We start from the raw sequence: 20,933 nt of genomic DNA, 5'->3' as shown, positions 1-20,933 counted from the left end.
CTCGAAGAAAAGGTGCGTGAACTGCACACAGCAAGCGATGTCAGGGAATCGCATGCGCTGGAGGACAGCAACTGTGTTTCCTACGTGTTTGTTTGGTGTCAGCAGCAGCCCCAACAGGACACACTTGAACAGATAGTAAAAGGGGAACCTGACGCACAGAATTAGTTTTCTTGGATTGGAAGTGTCAAAATACGGCTGCAGTTTACACTACCACGATATGAACAACTCGATGTATTGCTGAAAGATTGCAGCCGCTGCCAAGACGATCCTGTGTTTCAAGCACAACATGAGCTGGGTTCGTTTATTCGAAAGGAGGAAGATGCGTTGACACACCAGAGTTCCAATACAGCTGCGAGTGTGTCGGTGTCCACGCCCTTATCCACCCGGGAAAGCACCTTGAGTGATTCGTAAGCTCCCGAAATTATGCCAACACAACTGAGGATATGTTACACACAAGTCGATATCGAGCGCAAGTTACCGCAGGAGAATAACTCACGTGAGGCCTTCGCTCAGCAGATAGAACGTCATTCTGCCGATCTCGTACGAATTCGTTATGACCAGCCTTAAGAGAGCAATGATTCAAAATAGGCCACACACGAATTTGCCAACTATTAATAAAAAATCCGTATCTGGACTTATAACTCCTCTTTGAACTTTGTTCGAGGGTGTCCTCGCCATCATTCTTATACTGAACGGGTTTGTTGGTATGAATTCCACATCTTGCTCGCTAATGGGTCTACATCATCATTCGCGAGTCTCGCCAAAGCACAAAGCTCACGCCGCTCCCCAACTTCATCCGCTCGATTCATTTCAAAGTCGATCGGGTAATGGCCTTCGCGGAGTGGACCTCGTGGAGCGAGTAGCTCAAAACACGTCAATTCAGCGCCGACGGTGGGCAGAGTACGTCAACGCTAGCACTTAGTGCAAAAGTGGAATCTAATCCTAAGTGTTTATACTTTCCTCTTGCAGGTTGTACCCTCGACTGTGGGAGCGCAAGTGAGTTACTTGGACAGAGCACTGCTTTTGGTGTTTGTGGAATGGTATGACCTCATGCGCTTCGCACTTATGATATCAGGACCAAGATCGACATTGTAGATACTATCTTGTTTAGGAATGGGAGCCCAGCTGACTGGTATTTTACGTCGTCCGTCACCGGGGTTCGTGCTTTCTTGCTATTTGGCAATTTAAAAAAAATACCCATTCTAGCCAAAAAAAACTAAGTATTGTGTGATGTCTTTCCAGGAATTGAAAAGGAAGAGTAGTTCAAAACTGAACGCCGTGGCTATTCGCAAGCACTGTGCTAAGGCTTCCTTACTTATTGATGAGTCTCGACATCTTCTACGAGCTCGTCTTGTTCATGAGGAATCGGGTCAGCTGGTGTACAGCAAGCTTCGTGATGGAGAAATTAGTTTCGTTCTGAGTCAACCACCGTCAGATCTAGCAGTAGCAACGATGCTTCTACAGCCGCTACTGCCTTCAGCTCGCCAGCCCACCAACGCTCGAGGTACATTTGTTGCCAAGTTCAATATTGCTGCCACTTCTTCGTGTACGCGCGTGTTGCATCTAGAAAGTGGCGTATTGTATGGCCTACAGCCATCTCAATCATCAACACAAAATTCTGAGTCCGTCTGTGCGGTCCGATCAAGGCGTCCGACTAGTGCGCCCGTAACAGCACAAAGTCACCAGTTGGAAGAAATTATGAAGGGAGAAATGCGAACACTCGTGCGCGAGGTTGAAGCTGCTTTCAGTGATCGTGTGCGGTTATTGACGGCCAATTTTCAGATTACGGATATGCACAGGCTGGTGCTTGTTCGTGTAAGTGGTGTGGTATTTTTCTCTGACTTGGTTCAGAAGAAAGAAGTACATGCAACTTCCGTTTGTGGTGCATTCGTAAAAGGAGGTGGGGCCCAACGACGCAAGGTAGGCACTCATCACCGTTATTGTTGTTTCACTACAGTAAACGCACCGATTTGACCTGAACCTAGTCTTCCGTCGCCATAAGCAACAGCCACAAGTGCGCCGGTCGAGTGTTTTGCCATTGCACCGATATAGTAACCGCTCCTGGTTTGATTCGGTCACGCTCTTCGAGAAAGCAGGCAGAAGTGTGTCAAATTACACGCAAGGTATGACTATTGTAACACCAGCGGTGTTTTCAATGTATTGCTGGAATAAATTCATGCTCCGTCTTTGAATGTATAGTCGATTTCTCTGAGCGAGAATGAAACTGCGTTTCTGAAGCGCTTTGGAGCTGAAGCCGAGGCATCTTTACACCCAATTGAAGCCTCAGACTTGAAAGTATCTGCTTCTTGGGCTAGCCGGGGTAAGACTGGTGGCGGCCAGTACTTGGCTGTCATGCAGTTGCTGGAGCGACGCATTTTCATGCTTCAAAACACGTTGTGGAACCCAAAATCAGACGCCTTTGATCCAAAAGCCCGTGAGTATCTGCCCTCTACTCATCTGGTGCCGTGTGATTAAACTAAATATTTTGTTTTGATTTTAAAGTGGAATTTGAGGACGCTCGATGGCTACCGCATGAGTACGAGATGGTTGCTGTCTGTCAAGCGTGTAATCTCATCTACCAGGTCATTGATGACGAGAGATTCAGTCGATCTCGTGAGACGGCTGCGGCGGCAACTCGGAGACCAACGGAACTTTGTCGCTCCAAATTTCTCGATAGTGAACAGGCTACCTTGTGTGGACTGCCAGTGGACAAGTGAGAGAAGCGTGGGAAGTCGAGGAAGAGGATCTAGCGTAAAGATTACTAAAATAATTACGCTCGGATTAATCAAGAGTGTCTCGACAATATCTAACATTGGTTCTCTTAAATCTACTTGTAGTGGATGGTTATTGCTTTACATTCTATTAACCCTTTCGTCACCCCCATTCATTTCTATATTAAGCCTTACATACTTTAATCAAGTTAAACTTTCAAAACCGTACATCATGTAGGGTTTTAGTATATCAATTGCGAAGGGGTTTGCGAGCTTATTAATCGCATTTGAGAGGGTTTGATCAAAACAGTACATAATGTATGGTTCAGATTGCTGCAATATGATTTGCTGAAAATAATTGACGGCACTGATGATTCGTCGAAAACACACGAAAATCTTCCTTCTATCCCAACATTGGCACAAGGTGCAGTACCGTGAATGACAGCCTTGCCACAGTGGAAGAAGGTGGCGATGCTCCATGGAGGCAGAGTGGATCTCGGAGGTCCAATTTGGACCTCACTTCTGAAAAGCTGCGAGCGAGAGGAGTTAGGAACTGAGCGCAGAGATGGCTGAGCGGGCTTCAAAGCGTCAGCGCAGGTCTCAAGCCAGCAACACACCACAGCTTTCTCGAGGTGTGGCACTTGTATAGTCACTAGACTATAGACTACGGGTAGCAGGTGATAACATGTTTGTTTCTTATTTTATGCAACAGATAATTCTGTGAATTTCAAGGACGTTTGGAAAGTGTTACGCCGTGTGGGATGGTCCTATAAACCCTCGTCGAGTAGAAGTTTGGATTTGCGCTATCGCTACGTTCGTCCTGGAGGCAACCCAAATGGAATAAATGGTCAAGACTATTTCTTGGGGGAAGAAGCACTTGTTGGGTACTTCAACAGTGCGTATGCAGATGAAGCACCTTACGTGAAAACTGGTAACTCGGTCGGAGTATTGCATAGTGCTAATGTAGGTACGAAGAGCAGTGCGATTGATGAGCTTGATGCCCTACAAGTTGGTGCTACAGCTGGAAATGTTGCTTCAATACCTGAGCAAGGAGATATGAGTTTGGATACTTGTGACAAGGACGACGACAGACGCACTAGACAGCTAGATGGTAATCCTGTGGCTCACACGATACCAAAAGCTACTATTGGTGTCGTGGATGAACAAATATGTGTTCATACGTCTACTGTCGATGAACCTCAGCAATCACGTACAAAGTCTACTGTTTCGACTCCAATATGTTCAGTTTGTGAATCACCGTGCTCGACCCAGCGGTCGTGCACGACGTGTGGAGCATTTATGCATCATTTTTGCTCTCATGATGTTTGTGCAGCACTTGAGCTGTACGACCCGGACGGACAGCAGATACTGGATTTTGGAGACGCTTCGTTCTGCAGTAAGCAGTGCTATCGAGAAAAAGCAGCACCGGTCGTGATGAACATGAGTGGGCAAAACCAGGGGGGTACAACTGGGTTGGTTTCGGGAGTAACTACGTCGAGTGTTGCTACATCGCACAGTGATATCCACCTCCAAGGACAATCACAGTCGGAAGGAGTACTAATACGAACGAGTGAAGCCAAGTCAAACCCGCCACCTCTACTACCAGTTAAACGCAAGCCGAAATCAGCAACTCGTAAGACAGACCAACCACGAACAGCAACTGAAGAGAACGCAAAATCACGAGTTAGCAGTACTCGAAAGAACTCAAAATCAGCTGAACGCTCGCAATCGAAAGGAAAACAAAAAATTTCAAACGCAAATGCTACTGCATTTCGTAAAGAACTCGCAATACGGGCGGAAGCTACCGCAAACAGATACGTTGGAGCCAGTGTGGCGTTTTCGCCAGCTGAGGAAACCTGGATGGAGCGCAAATATTATAGCGATGTCGGCTCAACTTATCTGATTAGCGTAGTGACTCGTCACATCCTTGAAAATAAAAAAATGGTGATGGTGTGGCTGTGCCAACCTTGTCGTTTGAAGTACGATGGACAAATACCGCTTTTCAAACAAAACATCACGTTCATCAGATCGAAGAAGATGTCGTATGTCGCGGCGTAAAACACTACGTGGCTATACATCAGAACAGTGCTGAATTTGGTGAATCTTGGAGTGCGCTTTGCAGTATGGTGCCAAAGTATACGAACATACCTCAACTTACAGATGAATTTGACGAAGTACAAGAAAGTGAATATCGTGAGTGGTCGGTCTTTCGAAGCCAGAAAGAGCTTCAAATTGATTTGTGTCCAGCAGAAGTCGAGCTTATCCAAGGTATGACATTCTCACCTACGGCTTCGCTTGACGAAGTACCAGGCCTGTTTGCTCACCCCGATGGGTCTACAACCACAAAATTACGCGAAGAAAGTAAACATCTTTTTGGAAAAAGTGCAAGCTCGAGTTTCTTTGCGTTTATCCCTATTTCGTTTTGGAAACAAGTGGTGACTTTTTCAAACGGTCGTGCTGCAGAAACCTCTGGTCAACTTGGAGCACCTATTGAACTGGAAGAATTGATGATATTTCTTGGGATTCAGTGGTACATGACACTTGTCGACAAGGGCGAGATGCGAAATTATTGGTTTGACAATGAAGACTCAAATATTTTTCCTGGACAATCGTCGACAAGTTTGGCTACTGTTATGAGCTGGAAAAGGTATCTATACATTAGAAAAAATTTATCGTTTCGCCCTCGTACAAGTGCTGAGGAGCTGTCGAGTGATCCTGCAGCAAGTATACGTCCTCTGATAACAATTTTGAAAATAAGATGCTGCCGTCACGTTATTCCGGGGCGAGATGTGGCTGTGGACGAAGCGAGTATTGCGAGTAAATCAAAGTACGCCAGGCACATCATCGTCTATAATCCACGCAAGCCGACTGGAAAATATCACTTCAAATTGTATGTCTGCTGCTGTTCGACGACATGGATTGTCCTTGATTTCAAACTTCACTGCTCCAGTGACCTGAAAAATCGCCTAGCAAATGTAATTTCTCCTGCGGAAATAGATCGTCTTGCGGCGTTGACAGAAAAGTCTTCAGAGATTCGGAAACATGTCATTGAAGTCACAAATTCGCTAAGAGGTTCGAGGCGGGTGGTAAACACTGATAACTTCTACACATCGTGTTTATTGCTGGAAAGCCTGAGAACGGTTGGTCTTTACGGGCGAGGCACCGTCCGTTCTTCCAGTAAACACTTCCCGCGTTATACGATGGTTGGGTCGACCGATACTAAGAGAGGCACCATGAAGCAAGGGGTGTGCGTGGAAAAACACATCGTGGCGGCTAGTTGGGTGGATGGATCGGTAGTCAATGTCATTTCAAATGCTGATGACTCGGGTACCACAACTGTATATCGACGGATTCGACAACAGCGGGAGCCCTTTAAAGCCCCAAAATGCGTCAGTGAATACAACACCGCGATGCAAGGAGTAGATCGTCACGACCAACTACGGGGTAGATTTTCTGTGGCCAATGGTCACACGTTTAAGAAGTGGTATAAAAAGCTGGCTATGGCGATGATTGGCATCGCGCGATGTAATGCTTACATATGCCATCAAATGGCTCGCCGTAGCAATCACTCGGGATTCAGTGATGGCGAAGAGAGTCCGGAATCGAGTCGTCGAGACGAGCACCGTGCATTTGTCGCAAGCCTTGTTCGCGAAATGTTCGATGGAACGTGGAAAGAGTCTCTTAGTGACGATGATGGGATGCTATTTGCCAATAGCAACGATGGACCTACTTCTTCTCTTTGTCATGCTGCTAACACTGCTGTTTCGAGTGGTACCAATGACGTATGCGTGGCACGGGAGTCATGGATAGCACTAAAAGATCGAAGTCGAGCGCTGCGTGAGTGTACTGTGTGTCGCTTTGAATGCAGAAATCCAACTCAAAAGACAGACTACTGCGAAAAGCACAAAGTTGCTTTGTGCAAACGCACCTACCCAATCGATAAATCCAAGCCACATCTTTGTCAAGAAGCGTCATGGTCATGCTGGCAGAAGTACCATGGATATTATCTGCCTAATCTGGTCTACAATCTCGAAGGTCATCTCATGCGAAGCTCTTCGATATACAAAATACAGGCACCTTTCCTCCGATCAAATGCAAGCAAGAGGACTACGCGTTAGGCTCACGTGGCTCACGTGACCGCTGGTCACTAGTTCCGGTGTCGCATCGGTACAGCAATTTGATTATATGAAAAAAATGAGAAGTGGATTTATAGATACTTGGTTGGTGCAGATTTTTGTAAGCAAAACTACCCACACTACACTGCAAGCTTGAGGACAAACCACGCTTCGGTAGCTTTCAACGTGAAGATATTATTGCGTCAAATGTCCATATGGCCGGTTGCGAGTCATCGTGAACTGCATTTTCTCCCAGACCATCGGCGAGGTGCAAGTGGCTGCTGGTGGGACGAATTTGCATTAGTCAAGGTGGCCAACGACTAGCAAAGAGGCTACATCCTCTCGCACTGTTCCGTGCCTGCCGACAAGATGAATTGGCGTTTGACGAGCAGCGTGTGTAGCAATCGCTGCAGGTCCAACACAATGGACATCAGTCGGAAATTCGCAGTCTAATCACCAGCCACACCGTGTACAAACCGTCGTAGTAGCTACCGCGCATGATTGTTGTTGCCGCTGACGCTTCGTGTTCACATCGGTTAGGGAATGCAGCGGCCAGTGTAGCAACGGTATCGCTCCAAACGGGCAGCATGTATGACTGACGTTCGGCGCCCATGTAGCGTTAGCATCGTACAGCGTGCGGACCGGCGTGGCGACAGCGACTTGTCGGCGTTAGCATCTTATGTGTGGACCAGCGTGACGACAGCATGGGAATCGAGCAGCATTTCCACCAGAGATTTCGGTGGTGTCAGGCAGCGTGCAATGGTAGTGACATCGGTCAGTGTCAGGCGGTGGGTGGGTTAGCAGAGATGGGTGGGGGCAGTCGGTATGAACCCGAGTGTTCACAAGAAAGGAAATTGCGGAATGAGACTCGTTGGGGCTTGGCGCGCGCTCGACGCCCCCGCACGCGAGTTTGAATCGTTGACCCTCCAAAGCGGCTTGTTTCGCGCCAAAACATTGCGAGCTTCAATGTTGAAGTCACGTTTTCGCCGATGTCCTCGGTTTGACCAATCAAATAGCATTCCGATGATTCTAGCAGTCTGATTGGCTAGTAAAGTGATCTTTAATATACGCGTATGGCTACCTATTTCGATTATGGGTAGTACCTTTTTTTGCTATGAGGACCAATTACCTTGCAGTAGTTATACCCGACAGCGTATGCTCCTTTGTCGGGTCCGTTTTGACGTAGAAAAGCGTACCTGAGGAAATGTAAGCCAGTAGTTCTGTGGCTGTGCGCTTCAAGACCACATCCTCAAAAAAGGTAATCCTAACTTTGATCCTGGAGGTAGTAGTTAGATCTCTACCACAGCATGTCGTTCGCCAATTTAAGTAGTAGTATGCTCTTGTGTTTTTGAAATGACATCTCCAGTTAACTTTTTAGGTACGTTTTGGTTGGAATTGGCCATTGCTATTTTTTCGTACAATGATCTTTCGAACGGTCTGATTGGTCGGAATCACGTTCGGCACTGTTTAATTTCCAAAAAAAATGCGTTATGCAGAGTATCGTGAGCGCATAAAAAGACGCCAAGGACAGTAAACAACGCCACGTGGTGCAGGCATCATCAGCTACAAGACACAAGCGTTTGCTGGTGGCGCAGCAACACACATGGTGCGCCGTTGTCGTCATCATGACGTCCCCCTTGGTGTCGATCATCAACCTGTCGATGACCGCCATCTCGGGGCCGGACTGGGCAAGGAATACGAGTGTGGCGGCGGCTCCTCTGATATCGCCGCCACACTCGTATTCTTCGCCCAGTTCGAAATCATCGCCTCTTCCACGATGCGTGCACCGCTATGTGGTCGCCGAGGCGCACGTCGGTAGTCGTTGTAGGAGGCAAGTGTGCGACCCGATTTTGGAAGGCAGGCCCTCACATTCGTAGTGCTGAGCGTTGATTCCTCAGTTGCAGAAGTCAAGTAGCAAGTAGGTACCCTGTATGGCGAAGTGGAAATGCACCGGCGTTGTGGGAACAATCTGAGTAGAGCGGTGATCTGTGTGGTGCTGTGTTACCACGCGCTCTGGTATAGTAAATATCGTTTTGAGTGTTGAAACTATTGTCCTGTGTGCTGCTCTGGATCGATCATACGACAATTTGACTATCATACTCTGCCCTCATGTCACTGTATATGAACCAAATTGTTTATTTTTATTATTATTTGAGCCACAGCTCGTACAGGTTGCCTTTGCCTCATTCAGTTTAGGTATTTACGCAAATAATACCGTTCTTCCTCATCCCATTTCTCTAGCCGATGGTAGGGTTCGCTTGGAGGTAGCACATCATATGTCAAACCGACAGGTTGCTCTTGCTCCCACAATGGCGATCGATAGTAGGCACACTTGCTGCACGTGCATGGCTCTCGTATATCCATATATTCGAACTGATCCGCGAGAATGTCAATTTCGCTCATCGCAATCCATAAATTTTTAACTTCGCTGAATGCGTTCTCCAAGATTTTACCTTCACTCCAAGCTCGAGCTCTCTGTTCGGTGCTTCGAACGTCTGCTAGCTGGATGTCGACTTCAATTTTGACATCAAGCATCTCTGCTTTTTTGACAAGAAATGTTTTCAGATATTGCAGTCGGTCACGTATCATTTCGGTAGTTATCTAAACGTTGTAGTAACGAAAAGGTGTTAGTACCATCATAACATATACGAATTTAAGACTGGTCTTTCGTACCTCTGAAAGCTCCATACACAGCTGCAGCCAGCGTACCATCCATACAAAGTGATGTCTGTCGTAGCCGCTGTATGGATCCTTGGAATGGTCGACATTCATAACGTACATTTCCTTTACCGGCAACATCTCAATAAAGTCATCAACGTCTTTGGTTGAGTGGAATACATTCTCAAAAACCTGCAATTAAAAAAACGTTTGCATGTTAGCAGTTGTATCCATGACACCCTCAGTTTGAATGTTGACGCAGTACTCGATCTTTTGCTGGTATAAACACGGGAAGCAACGAGTCAAAGTTGAGTCTGCGGTGGCAGCTGAAATGAACAAGCGCGTCTTTTATAACGATCGGTTTGTAAATCTGCTCTCCATTGGACGCTGCAACTCCTGCAGTGAAAGGTAGCTGCAAGACGTGTATGTCAGTAAGAAAACTAGATTCGCTATTAGCACCACACTAGTTACCTCTGCCTTGTCGAGGCGCCAATCCATTCGGGAATGAATTCCAAGTTGCTAGTGCCAAGTAGATAGCTGTTTTGGAAATGAAAAATGCCAGAATGAGAGAACATCATCACCTGAGTCTCCTAACCGCAAGTTGCAGTTCAGAGACACTTCGTGGTGCAGTCTGCAGCAAGGAAGGAAGTTCGTATCAAGTAGCTTCTTTACGTTGCAGTTGGGAACCAGCTAATACTAAGAGTAGTACAATCGTACCTGCCTAGTATTAGATATGCAGGTACACCACTGCAAGTGGTATGGATTCGAAAAAGTGTGTGTTTGGTGAGAATCTAGAAAACAAACAAACTTGGAGCTGTACTTATCGAAAGGTCGCTCAAAACAATCTAGAAGAGTATGACGTGAAAGAGCGAGCTAGTAAGTTAAAAATGAAGTTCATCTAGAATCAGCATGTAATGGCCGGTAACCCTCATCTTGAACATCTTTGCGTGGATCAAACAGACTACGTCAAGAATGTTGGCAACTGCGTGCAGTGGCAATGAACGTTAAAGCTTCAATGATGCAGCTGTCACCACTTCCACGCGCGGGGAGAGGGAGCAGAACCAAAGGCAGCGTTCACGACCGACATGTAGTAGCAGTGACAATACGGTCACTAGCAGCCGCGTCGCGATGGATTCCACGCAACAGTTGTAGCAGCTGTTGAGTCGGAGATAGCGGCGTCGTCGTCATGTCTCCCAGTTTGCTGTCGATCACCAAGCTGTCGATGGCTGTCGTCTCCGGGCCTTTGGTAGCAAGCACCTCGCTGCTGTGTCTCCTCCGATATCGTCGCCACACTCGTTTTCATCGCACTGGTAGCAGTACTCGCCTCCTCCGCATATGCACGCACCACCACTACGTGATCGTTTACCAGTAAACTAGCAAATCATCGCACAAGATTGTTGTTGCCGTAGCCGTTTCGCGTTCACATCGGTTACGGAATGCAGCGACCAGTGTAGCAACGGTATCGCTCCAAACGGGCAGCATGTATGACTGACGTTCGGCGCCCATGTAGCGTTAGCATCGTACAGCGTGCGGACCGGCGTGGCGACAGCGACTTGTCGGCGTTAGCATCTTATGTGTGGACCAGCGTGACGACAGCATGGGAATCGAGCAGCATTTCCACCAGAGATTTCGGTGGTGTCAGGCAGCGTGCAATGGTAGTGACATCGGTCAGTGTCAGGCGGCGGGTGGGTTAGCAGAGATGGGTGGGGGCAGTCGGTATGAACCCGAGTGTTCACAAGAAAGGAAATTGCGGAATGAGACTCGTTGGGGCTTGGCGCGCGCTCGACGCCCCCGCACGCGAGTTTGAATCGTTGACCCTCCAAAGCGGCTTGTTTCGCGCCAAAACATTGCGAGCTTCAATGTTGAAGTCACGTTTTCGCCGGTGTCCTCGGTTTGACCAATCAAATAGCATTCCGATGATTCTAGCAGTCTGATTGGCTAGTAAAGTGATCTTTAATATACGCGTATGGCTACCTATTTCGATTATGGGTAGTACCTTTTTTTGCTATGAGGACCAATTACCTTGCAGTAGTTATACCCGACAGCGTATGCTCCTTTGTCGGGTCCGTTTTGACGTAGAAAAGCGTACCTGAGGAAATGTAAGCCAGTAGTTCTGTGGCTGTGCGCTTCAAGACCACATCCTCAAAAAAGGTAATCCTAACTTTGATCCTGGCGGTAGTAGTTAGATCTCTACCACAGCATGTCGTTCGCCAATTTGTGTAGTATTATGCTCTGGGTTTTACAATGACATCAGAAATAGTTTTTAGGCATCGTTTGCTACAATTGCTCATTATGTACTTTGGTTAGGCAAGTTGATTCCTCCAATCGAGGAAAGTCACCACTTTTATATCATCATGGAACTTAGTCCTCGTGGAACGGCACGCATTAGCGAGATATTTGAGCATTTGACTGTTTAAACTCACTCAATGTTTGAATATGTATGTGTATTTTAGCTGTTTGACCGCGTGAAATCTCGGGAAAATGCGTCTCCGGAAGATGAAGTGAAGAATATCATACGCATTTTGGCATCGTTTGCTCAGTATTTGCACTTTCACCGTATTTCGACTACCACATTTACTTCGAAGTATCATGTTTCGTACTAATATATTACAAAACCTACACTTTTACAGCAAACAATGTCAAACTAGAGAATATCCTGTTTGAGATGTTGGATAACGGCGGACAGCTCAAACTTTGCAATTATGGGGCACTTTCAGCTGCTCTATCACTATAACGGTGGTAAGTAGTGGAACACCGCTGCATATTGAAGCACACATAGTTTTCTGAGCAAAAAATGCGTAGTTTTGTGAGAAATCTACTGCCACCGTTGGGCAATAGCTGGTAATAGCTATTGCACAACGGTGGTTGTAGATTTCTCAGAGCACCTTCTCATAATTTTTCTTGTAAGGCCTCATTGCTCGCCCACACAAACCAAAAGTCATCGTCGAAGCCGAAGCTGCAAGTGGTCGATACTATGCCACCTCTAACGCGGCGCAAAAAGAACGCTAGGGCTTGAAATCGACGCCTGGATGGGTCTTTTTGGCGCAAACGTTTACAGCACGAGAAAGTCGACCCTGGAAGCAGCGACGAAGAAGACGTTGGTGGCATCCAGTATCGCAACCGACAAGGCGGGCTATTCGCAACGCGGAACGAACGCAACGCAGAAATCGAATACGAGATCGAAAAGCTATATGCTAAGAGATGGATCAACGACTCCACCTTCTATCTGGTACAATGGGTAGGTTATCACGAGCTCACGTGGGAGCCGGTTACCAATCTACCGTGGCAAGCTGTTGCAGCATTCGAGCGAGAAGTGATTGCATCAGTGTGGCTCTACCAGTCTACACGGGGGCGACGACGCAAACTTCGACGTGAAAGCCCAACTCGCCGCAGTCGTCGCCTCAATCCACGAGATTGAGCAGGGGTTCTCGCAACTTAAGTTCTGGATTATTGAGTGTTGTGCCATGGATTGACAACTGCATAGGAGGATGACTGGATGTAGCGGAGCTGAGCGTGCCAAGTCGTAAGATGTGATCTAGTATCCTAAACTTCCGGAATTCAGCGAGAAAGTTGCTAAGCGTACGATTTCTTTTTGTATCAGATTCTATGCAGTATTGACGCAGGTACCAGAATTCTACGTATTTCTGGATAGGCAGTTTCCTACGATTTAGCCCACTCTAATTTTCGTGTCAGATACAAGACCTCATTCCTCTGGCACTGTTCGATTGGAATTCAAGCGCTCCAGTCGACTCATCCACTGCCGCCCAGTCCAAGTTACAAGATGAAGATGTCAATTACTGCGATCGTTGTGCACTTGTCTATTTGGTGTCGTTCGTGTCAGCCGACCATAGTTCCCGTGGTCGACGATGGGACCTCGGACGAGTTCAATGTGGCCAACCGCAGCTTCCGAGCTGGAGATGATCATATCTGGACTCCTCTGGAGAAACCCGACGGTGTCAATGGAGCTCTGGAGCTTTATTCGCACAATATGACGCCTACCAAGTGCGATGACGACGGAACCTGCTGCTTCTTCATCAAAACTGTCGATGAGGTCAATTCTAGCCATGTATACAACATGTATACTCACCTCCCAAGCTTCACAGACGTCAACTTTTTCTACCGAGGTACAATGGTCCAATCTTGGAATAAATTCTGCTACCAAGGAGGGATGTTAGAAGTACGAGCACAACTTCCGAGAGCTACTTCCTGTAAGTCAGGCAACCCCGATATCGCTCTAGGAAAGGCTGGAAAAGTCGCCAACAACAAATTTTATCCGACGTGGCCAGGAATTTGGATGCTTGGGAACCTCGGGCGAGTTATTTCTCCGCTTCGACGAACCGCATATGGCCGTACTCGTATGATGAATGCGATGCCGACGTGTTTAACCCGAGTTTCCAACGGATCAGTGCGTGTGACGACAATCCAGGCTACGGTTTGAACCCCAACCAAGGTCGTGGAGCTCCTGAGATCGATGTTCTGGATGGCGGAGGGTTGGCTATTTCATCTTCTCCGCAAATTGCATCAGGAATGCCAGACGACTACGACTTTTCCCTGTGGATACGTCAACTGGAGACTTCAGCTACTGTTTGTACTCCTACACTGCTTAACACCAGGAGCAAATTATATCGACGTACCAACAGCTTATTACGGGAAGGAACGTGGTCACAAATCCTGGTATCAAGGGTTACGCTACGCTGCCAACAACTATTGCAAGCAGAACGCAGAGGAGAAACAAGACTACGCCACATTTGCAGCGTCAGTGAAAGCTGGTATTACCGAGAGCACTTGTGCTGTGGATACATGTCCAGCTTCAGGCGATGTGAATGCTGAATTGAGTCTGATTGTCGGCAAAGGGAAAGATCACTGGGGAATTAACTCGAACGGCACGTGTTATCCGCTGATCAACTCGTACATGAGCTCGTACTTGTGTGATCCTGACAATATGTTCTCCAAGTGTGCCAGTCCTCGCAATGAGTCCACTACACCCAAGTCCAATGCGATTAGTGCATTTAACTATCAGATTGATGCAATCTCGTCGAAATTGGCCTATATTTCGGCGCGTACACGGGTTTCTACGACTACCAAGTGGAGTGGGTTACAGGCAAGAATGGATATGTACGCTGGATGCTTCACGGCGAGCCTCTGTTCGAAGTCACGACGGATTCGATCGTCAACGTCCTGCAGAATGCGAAAAAGAACAACCCGAAGAAATAGGAGCCTTTGTATGTGATTTTCAACGTGTCGCTGTCCAGTTCTTGGTGTGCGACGCCGCCCAACCCAGGCAAGGAATGTCGTGGTGATGGAAAAGATCCTGTGACGAACGTTATCTGCGACTCGTTCCCGATGTACATGAAGATCGACCACATCCGTCTGTATCAGGACTTGGCGACGGATCTCGAAGCTGATAATTACATGCAAGTTGGTTGTGATCCAGCGAGTCATCCGACTCAAGAATGGATTGAAGCCCACATCGACGAGTACGAAGATAATGATAATAAGTGGGAGGAAGTGGCTGGCAAGGCGTTCTGCGAGACCAGCGACGACTGCACGATTGGTGGCACTTTGAGTCGAACGGCTCTAAAGACTGGGAAATTGTTCAAGTAGCGTTGCGAATGTATGTATCATTCGTGGGGTGGACCACGATGCACCACCGCCATCTCTGGCTCCAGTTCTACGGAAACTAGTTTGAAGAGCAGGACGTATAGCCCACCGATGGAAGCGTCGATTGCTCTCGCTGTTGTGGCCTGTTTGCTGTCTTTAACGTCCGTATCGTAATGGACTCCGATCAAGGCACGAACTCTGGTTTACGGGGTTCTGAGAAACATGATGGCTGCTACCAGTAACAGCATCTACGTCACAAGGAGCAACATTTTTCTTGTCACCGAATGATCGTATTCAGCTCGCACAAATTATTAAGGACATAATTGCTATGAGTACGGAAGCTAACTCAACCAGTCCCATGACGACCGAGCACATTTTCGGACTTCTATAGAGTATCGCGACCAACCCGGCTTTGCTGTCCAACGTTGCGGGTATGATTTCGGCTGCGAGAAGTGGTAACAAGGGTGCATTGGCAGGTCACGTGGTGGTTCTGTTGCGTGCATCACTTCCTGCAGCTATTCCTTCTCAGTTGCTGTCCCAGTCGCTGCTCCTGCCCCCGTTTCAGCTCTGATGATGCCTGCTGTAGCTACTACGAATGCTGCCGCTATGGGTGACATCATTGCGGATACAACGTCGACATTGACGTAGTCGTTGATTTACGGTAAGCAGCTTGTCGAGAATCCTCTAAGTGCATCTGAGTTCATGAAATAAATGAAGTCTCAGTCGCTGCTTCAATTTTCAAAAATCAACGTTTGCATTAGCAATTCTTCTTGTAGTTTTCGAGAACTCCTGGCTATAAAACACATGACGACGAGAAATAATGGATAAAAACAAGTTTAACCATTTAGCAATTAAACCAAAGTACATAATGAGCAATTGTAGCAAACGATGCCTAAAAACTATTTCTGATGTCATTGTAAAACCCAGAGCATAATACTACACAAATTGGCGAACGACATGCTGTGGTAGAGATCTAACTACTACCTCCAGGATCAAAGTTAGGATTACCTTTTTTGAGGATGTGGTTTTGAAGCGCACAGCCACAGAACTACTGGCTTACATTTTCTCAGGTACGCTTTTCTACGTCAAAACGGATCCGACAAAGGAGCATATGCTGTCGGGTATAACTACTGCAAGGTAATTGGTCCTCATAGCAAAAATAGGTACTACCCATAATCGAAATAGGTAGCCATACGCGTATATTAAAGATCACGTTTCTAGCCAATCAGACTGCTAGAATCATCGGAATGCTATTTGATTGGTCAAACCGAGGACACCGGCGAAAACGTGACTTCAACATTGAAGCTCGCAATGTTTTGGCGCGAAACAAGCCGCTTTGGAGGGTCAACGATTCAAACTCGCGTGCGGGGGCGTCGAGCGCGCGCCAAGCCCCAACGAGTCTCATTCCGCAATTTCCTTTCTTGTGAACACTCGGGTTCATACCGACTGCCCCCACCCATCTCTGCTAACCCACCCGCCGCCTGACACTGACCGATGTCACTACCATTGCACGCTGCCTGACACCACCGAAATCTCTGGTGGAAATGCTGCTCGATTCCCATGCTGTCGTCACGCTGGTCCACACATAAGATGCTAACGCCGACAAGTCGCTGTCGCCACGCCGGTCCGCACGCTGTACGATGCTAACGCTACATGGGCGCCGAACGTCAGTCATACATGCTGCCCGTTTGGAGCGATACCGTTGCTACACTGGTCGCTGCATTCCGTAACCGATGTGAACGCGAAACGGCTACGGCAACAACAATCTTGTGCGATGATTTGCTAGTTTACTGGTAAGCGATCACGTAGTGGTGGTGCGTGCATATGCGGAGGAGGCGAGTACTGCTACCAGTGCGATGAAAACGAGTGTGGCGACGATATCGGAGGAGACACAGCAACGAGGTGCTTGCTACCAAAGGGCCGGAGACGACAGCCATCGACAGCTTGGTGATCGACAGCAAACTGGGAGACATGACGACGACGCCGCTATCTCCGACTCAACAGCTGCTACAACTGTTGCGTGGAATCCATCGCGACGCGGCTGCTAGTGACCGTATTGTCACTGCTACTACATGTCGGTCGTGAACGCTGCCTTTGGTTCTGCTCCCTCTCCCCGCGCGTGGAAGTGGTGACAGCTGCATCATTGAAGCTTAAACGCTCATTGCCACTGCACGCAGTTGCCAACATTCTTGACGTAGTCTGTTTGATCCACGCAAAGATGTTCAAGATGAGGGTTACCGGCCATTACATGCTGATTCTAGATGAACTTCATTTTTAACTTACTAGCTCGCTCTTTCACGTCATACTCTTCTAGATTGTTTTGAGCGACCTTTCGATAAGTACAGCTCCAAGTTTGTTTGTTTTCTAGATTCTCACCAAACACACACTTTTTCGAATCCATACCACTTGCAGTGGTGTACCTGCATATCTAATACTAGGCAGGTACGATTGTACTACTCTTAGTATTTGCTGGTTCCCAACTGCAACGTAAAGAAGCTACTTGATACGAACTTCCTTCCTTGCTGCAGACTGCACCACGAAGTGTCTCTGAACTGCAACTTGCGGTTAGGAGACTCAGGTGATGATGTTCTCTCATTCTGGCATTTTTCATTTCCAAAACAGCTATCTACTTGGCACTAGCAACTTGGAATTCATTCCCGAATGGATTGGCGCCTCGACAAGGCAGAGGTAACTAGTGTGGTGCTAATAGCGAATCTAGTTTTCTTACTGACATACACGTCTTGCAGCTACCTTTCACTGCAGGAGTTGCAGCGTCCAATGGAGAGCAGATTTACAAACCGATCGTTATAAAAGACGCGCTTGTTCATTTCAGCTGCCACCGCAGACTCAACTTTGACTCGTTGCTTCCCGTGTTTATACCAGCAAAAGATCGAGTACTGCGTCAACATTCGAACTGAGGGTGTCATGGATACAACTGCTAACATGCAAACGTTTTTTTAATTGCAGGTTTTTGAGAATGTATTCCACTCAACCAAAGACGTTGATGACTTTATTGAGATGTTGCCGGTAAAGGAAATGTACGGTATGAATGTCGACCATTCCAAGGATCCATACAGCGGCTACTACAGACATCACTTTGTGTGGATGGTACGCTGGCTGCAGCTGTGTATGGAGCTTTCAGAGGTACGAAAGACCAGTCTTAAATTCGTATATGTTATGATGGTACTAACACCTTTTCGTTACTACAACGTTTAGATAACTACCGAAATGATACGTGACCGAATGCAATACCTGAAAACATTTCTTGTCGAAAAAGCAGAGATGCTTGATGTCAAAATTGAAGTCGACATCCAGATGGCAGACGTTCGGAGCACCGAACAGAGAGCTCAAGCTTGGAATGAAGGTAAAATCTTGGAGAACGCATTCAGCAAAGTTAATAACTTATGGATTGCGATGAGCGAAATTGACATTCTCGCGGATCAGTTCGAATATATGGATATACGAGAGCCATGCACGTGCAGCAAGTGTGCCTACTATCGATCGCCATTGTGGGAGCAAGAGCAATCTGTCGTTTTGACATATGATGTGCTACCTCCAAGCGAACCCTACCATTAACTAGAGAAATGGGATGAGAAAGAACGGTATTATTTGCATAAATACCTAAACTGAATGAGGCAAAGGCAACCTGTACGAGCTGTGGCTCGAATAATAATAAAAATAAACAATTTGGTTCATATACAGTGACATGAGGGCAGAGTATGAAAGTCAAATTGTCGTATGATCGATCCAGAGCAGCACACAGGACAATAGTTTCAACACTCAAAACGATATTTACAATACCAGAGCGCGTGGTAACACAGCACCACACAGATCACCGCTCTACTCAGATTATTCCCACAACGCCGGTGCATTTCCACTTCGCCATACAGGGTACCTACTTGCTACTTGACTTCTGCAACTGAGGAATCAACGCTCAGCACTACGAATGTGAGGGCCTGCCTTCCAAAATCGGGTCGCACACTTGCCTCCTACAACGACTACCGACGTGCGCCTCGGCGACCACATAGCGGTGCACGCATCGTGGAAGAGGCGATGATTTCGAACTGGGCGAAGAATACGAGTGTGGCGGCGATATCAGAGGAGCCGCCGCCACACTCGTATTCCTTGCCCAGTCCGGGCACATGTTGCCAAAGGCCCCGAGATGGCGGTCATCGACAGGTTGATGATCGACACCAAGGGGGACGTCATGATGACGACAACGGCGCACCATGTGTGTTGCTGCGCCACCAGCAAACGCTTGTGTCTTGTAGCTGATGGTGCCTGCACCACGTGGCGTTGTTTACTGTCCTTGGCGTCTTTTTATGCGTTCACGATACTCTGCATAACGCATTTTTTTTGGAAATTAAACAGTGCCGAACGTGATTCCGACCAATCAGACCGTTCGAAAGATCATTGTACGAAAAATAGCAATAGCCAATTCCAACCAAAACGTACCTAAAAAGATAACTGGAGATGTCATTGTAAAACCCAGAGCATAATACTACACAAATTGGCGAACGACATGCTGTGGTAGAGATCTAACTACTACCTCCAGGATCAAAGTTAGGATTACCTTTTTTGAGGATGTGGTCTTGAAGCGCATAGCCACATAACTACTGGCTTACATTTCCTCAGGTACGCTTTTCTACGTCAAAACGGACCCGACAAAGGAGCATACGCTGTCGGGTATAACTACTGCAAGGTAATTGGTCCTCATAGCAAAAATAGGTACTACCCATAATCGAAATAGGTAGCCATACGCGTATATTAAAGATCACTTTGCTAGCCAATCAGACTGCTAGAATCATCGGAATGCTATTTGATTGGTCAAACCGAGGACATCGGCGAAAACGTGACTTCAACATTGAAGCTCGCAATGTTTTGGCGCGAAACAAGCCGCTTTGGAGGGTCAACGATTCAAACTCGCGTGCGGGGGCGTCGAGCGCGCGCCAAGCCCCAACGAGTCTCATTCCGCAATTTCCTTTCTTGTGAACACTCGGGTTCATACCGACTGCCCCCACCCATCTCTGCTAACCCACCCGCCGCCTGACACTGACCGATGTCACTACCATTGCACGCTGACTGACACCACCGAAATCTCTGGTGGAAATGCTGCTCGATTCCCATGCTGTCGTCACGCTGGTCCACACATAAGTTGCTAACGCCGACAAGTCGCTGTCGCCACGCCGGTCCGCACGCTGTACGATGCTAACGCTACATGGGCGCCGAACGTCAGTCATACATGCTGCCCGTTTGGAGCGATACCGTTGCTACACTGGCCGCTGCATTCCCTAACCGATGTGAACACGAAGCGTCAGCGGCAACAACAATCATGCGCGGTAGCTACTACGACGGTTTGTACACGGTGTGGCTGGTGATTAGACTGCGAATTTCCGACTATTGTCCATTGTGTTGGACCTGCAGCGATTGCTACACACGCTGCTCGTCAAACGCCAATTCATCTTGTCGGCAGGCACGGAACAGTGCGAGAGGATGTAGCCTCTTTGCTAGTCGTTGGCCACCTTGACTAATGCAAATTCGTCCCACCAGCAGCCACTTGCACCTCGCCGATGGTCTGGGAGAAAATGCAGTTCACGATGACTCGCAACCGGCCATATGGACATTTGACGCAATAATATCTTCACGTTGAGAGCTACCGAAGCGTGGTTTGTCCTCAAGCTTGCAGTGTAGTGTGGGTAGTTTTGCTTACAAAAATCTGCACCAACCAAGTATCTATAAATCCACTTCTCATTTTTTTTTCATATAATCAAATTGCTGTACCGATGCGACACCGGAACTAGTGACCAGCGGTCACGTGAGCCACGTGAGCCTAACGCGTAGTCCTCTT

At 47.5% G+C, this 20,933-nt stretch overlaps 2 protein-coding genes across 2 annotated transcripts; both read left to right on the top strand.

Annotated features, from left to right (window-relative positions):
- Positions 1–1,113: 1,113 nt before the first annotated feature.
- PITG_18445 (uncharacterized protein) lies at positions 1,114–2,717 on the top strand (the record flags this gene model as incomplete). Its single annotated transcript, XM_002896326.1, has 5 exons — positions 1,114–1,161; positions 1,222–1,875; positions 1,986–2,123; positions 2,200–2,434; positions 2,503–2,717. 5 exons carry the CDS (start codon positions 1,114–1,116, stop codon positions 2,715–2,717), a joined length of 1,290 nt encoding a protein of 429 aa, XP_002896372.1.
- Positions 2,718–13,472: 10,755 nt separating this feature from the next.
- On the top strand, positions 13,473–15,477 carry PITG_18444 (uncharacterized protein; the record flags this gene model as incomplete). The annotated part of the gene is made up of 5 exons (XM_002896325.1): positions 13,473–13,696; positions 13,738–13,974; positions 14,057–14,544; positions 14,586–14,653; positions 14,699–15,477. The coding sequence occupies 5 exons, from the start codon at positions 13,473–13,475 to the stop codon at positions 15,086–15,088; spliced, it is 1,407 nt and encodes a 468-aa protein (XP_002896371.1).
- Between the last annotated feature and the right edge of the window lie 5,456 nt (positions 15,478–20,933).

This window comes from Phytophthora infestans, genomic scaffold (assembly GCF_000142945.1).
Source record: "Phytophthora infestans T30-4 supercont1.62 genomic scaffold, whole genome shotgun sequence".
Classification (NCBI taxonomy): Eukaryota; Oomycota; class Peronosporomycetes; order Peronosporales; family Peronosporaceae; genus Phytophthora; species Phytophthora infestans.
This window is presented reverse-complemented; position numbering and strand designations above follow the sequence as displayed.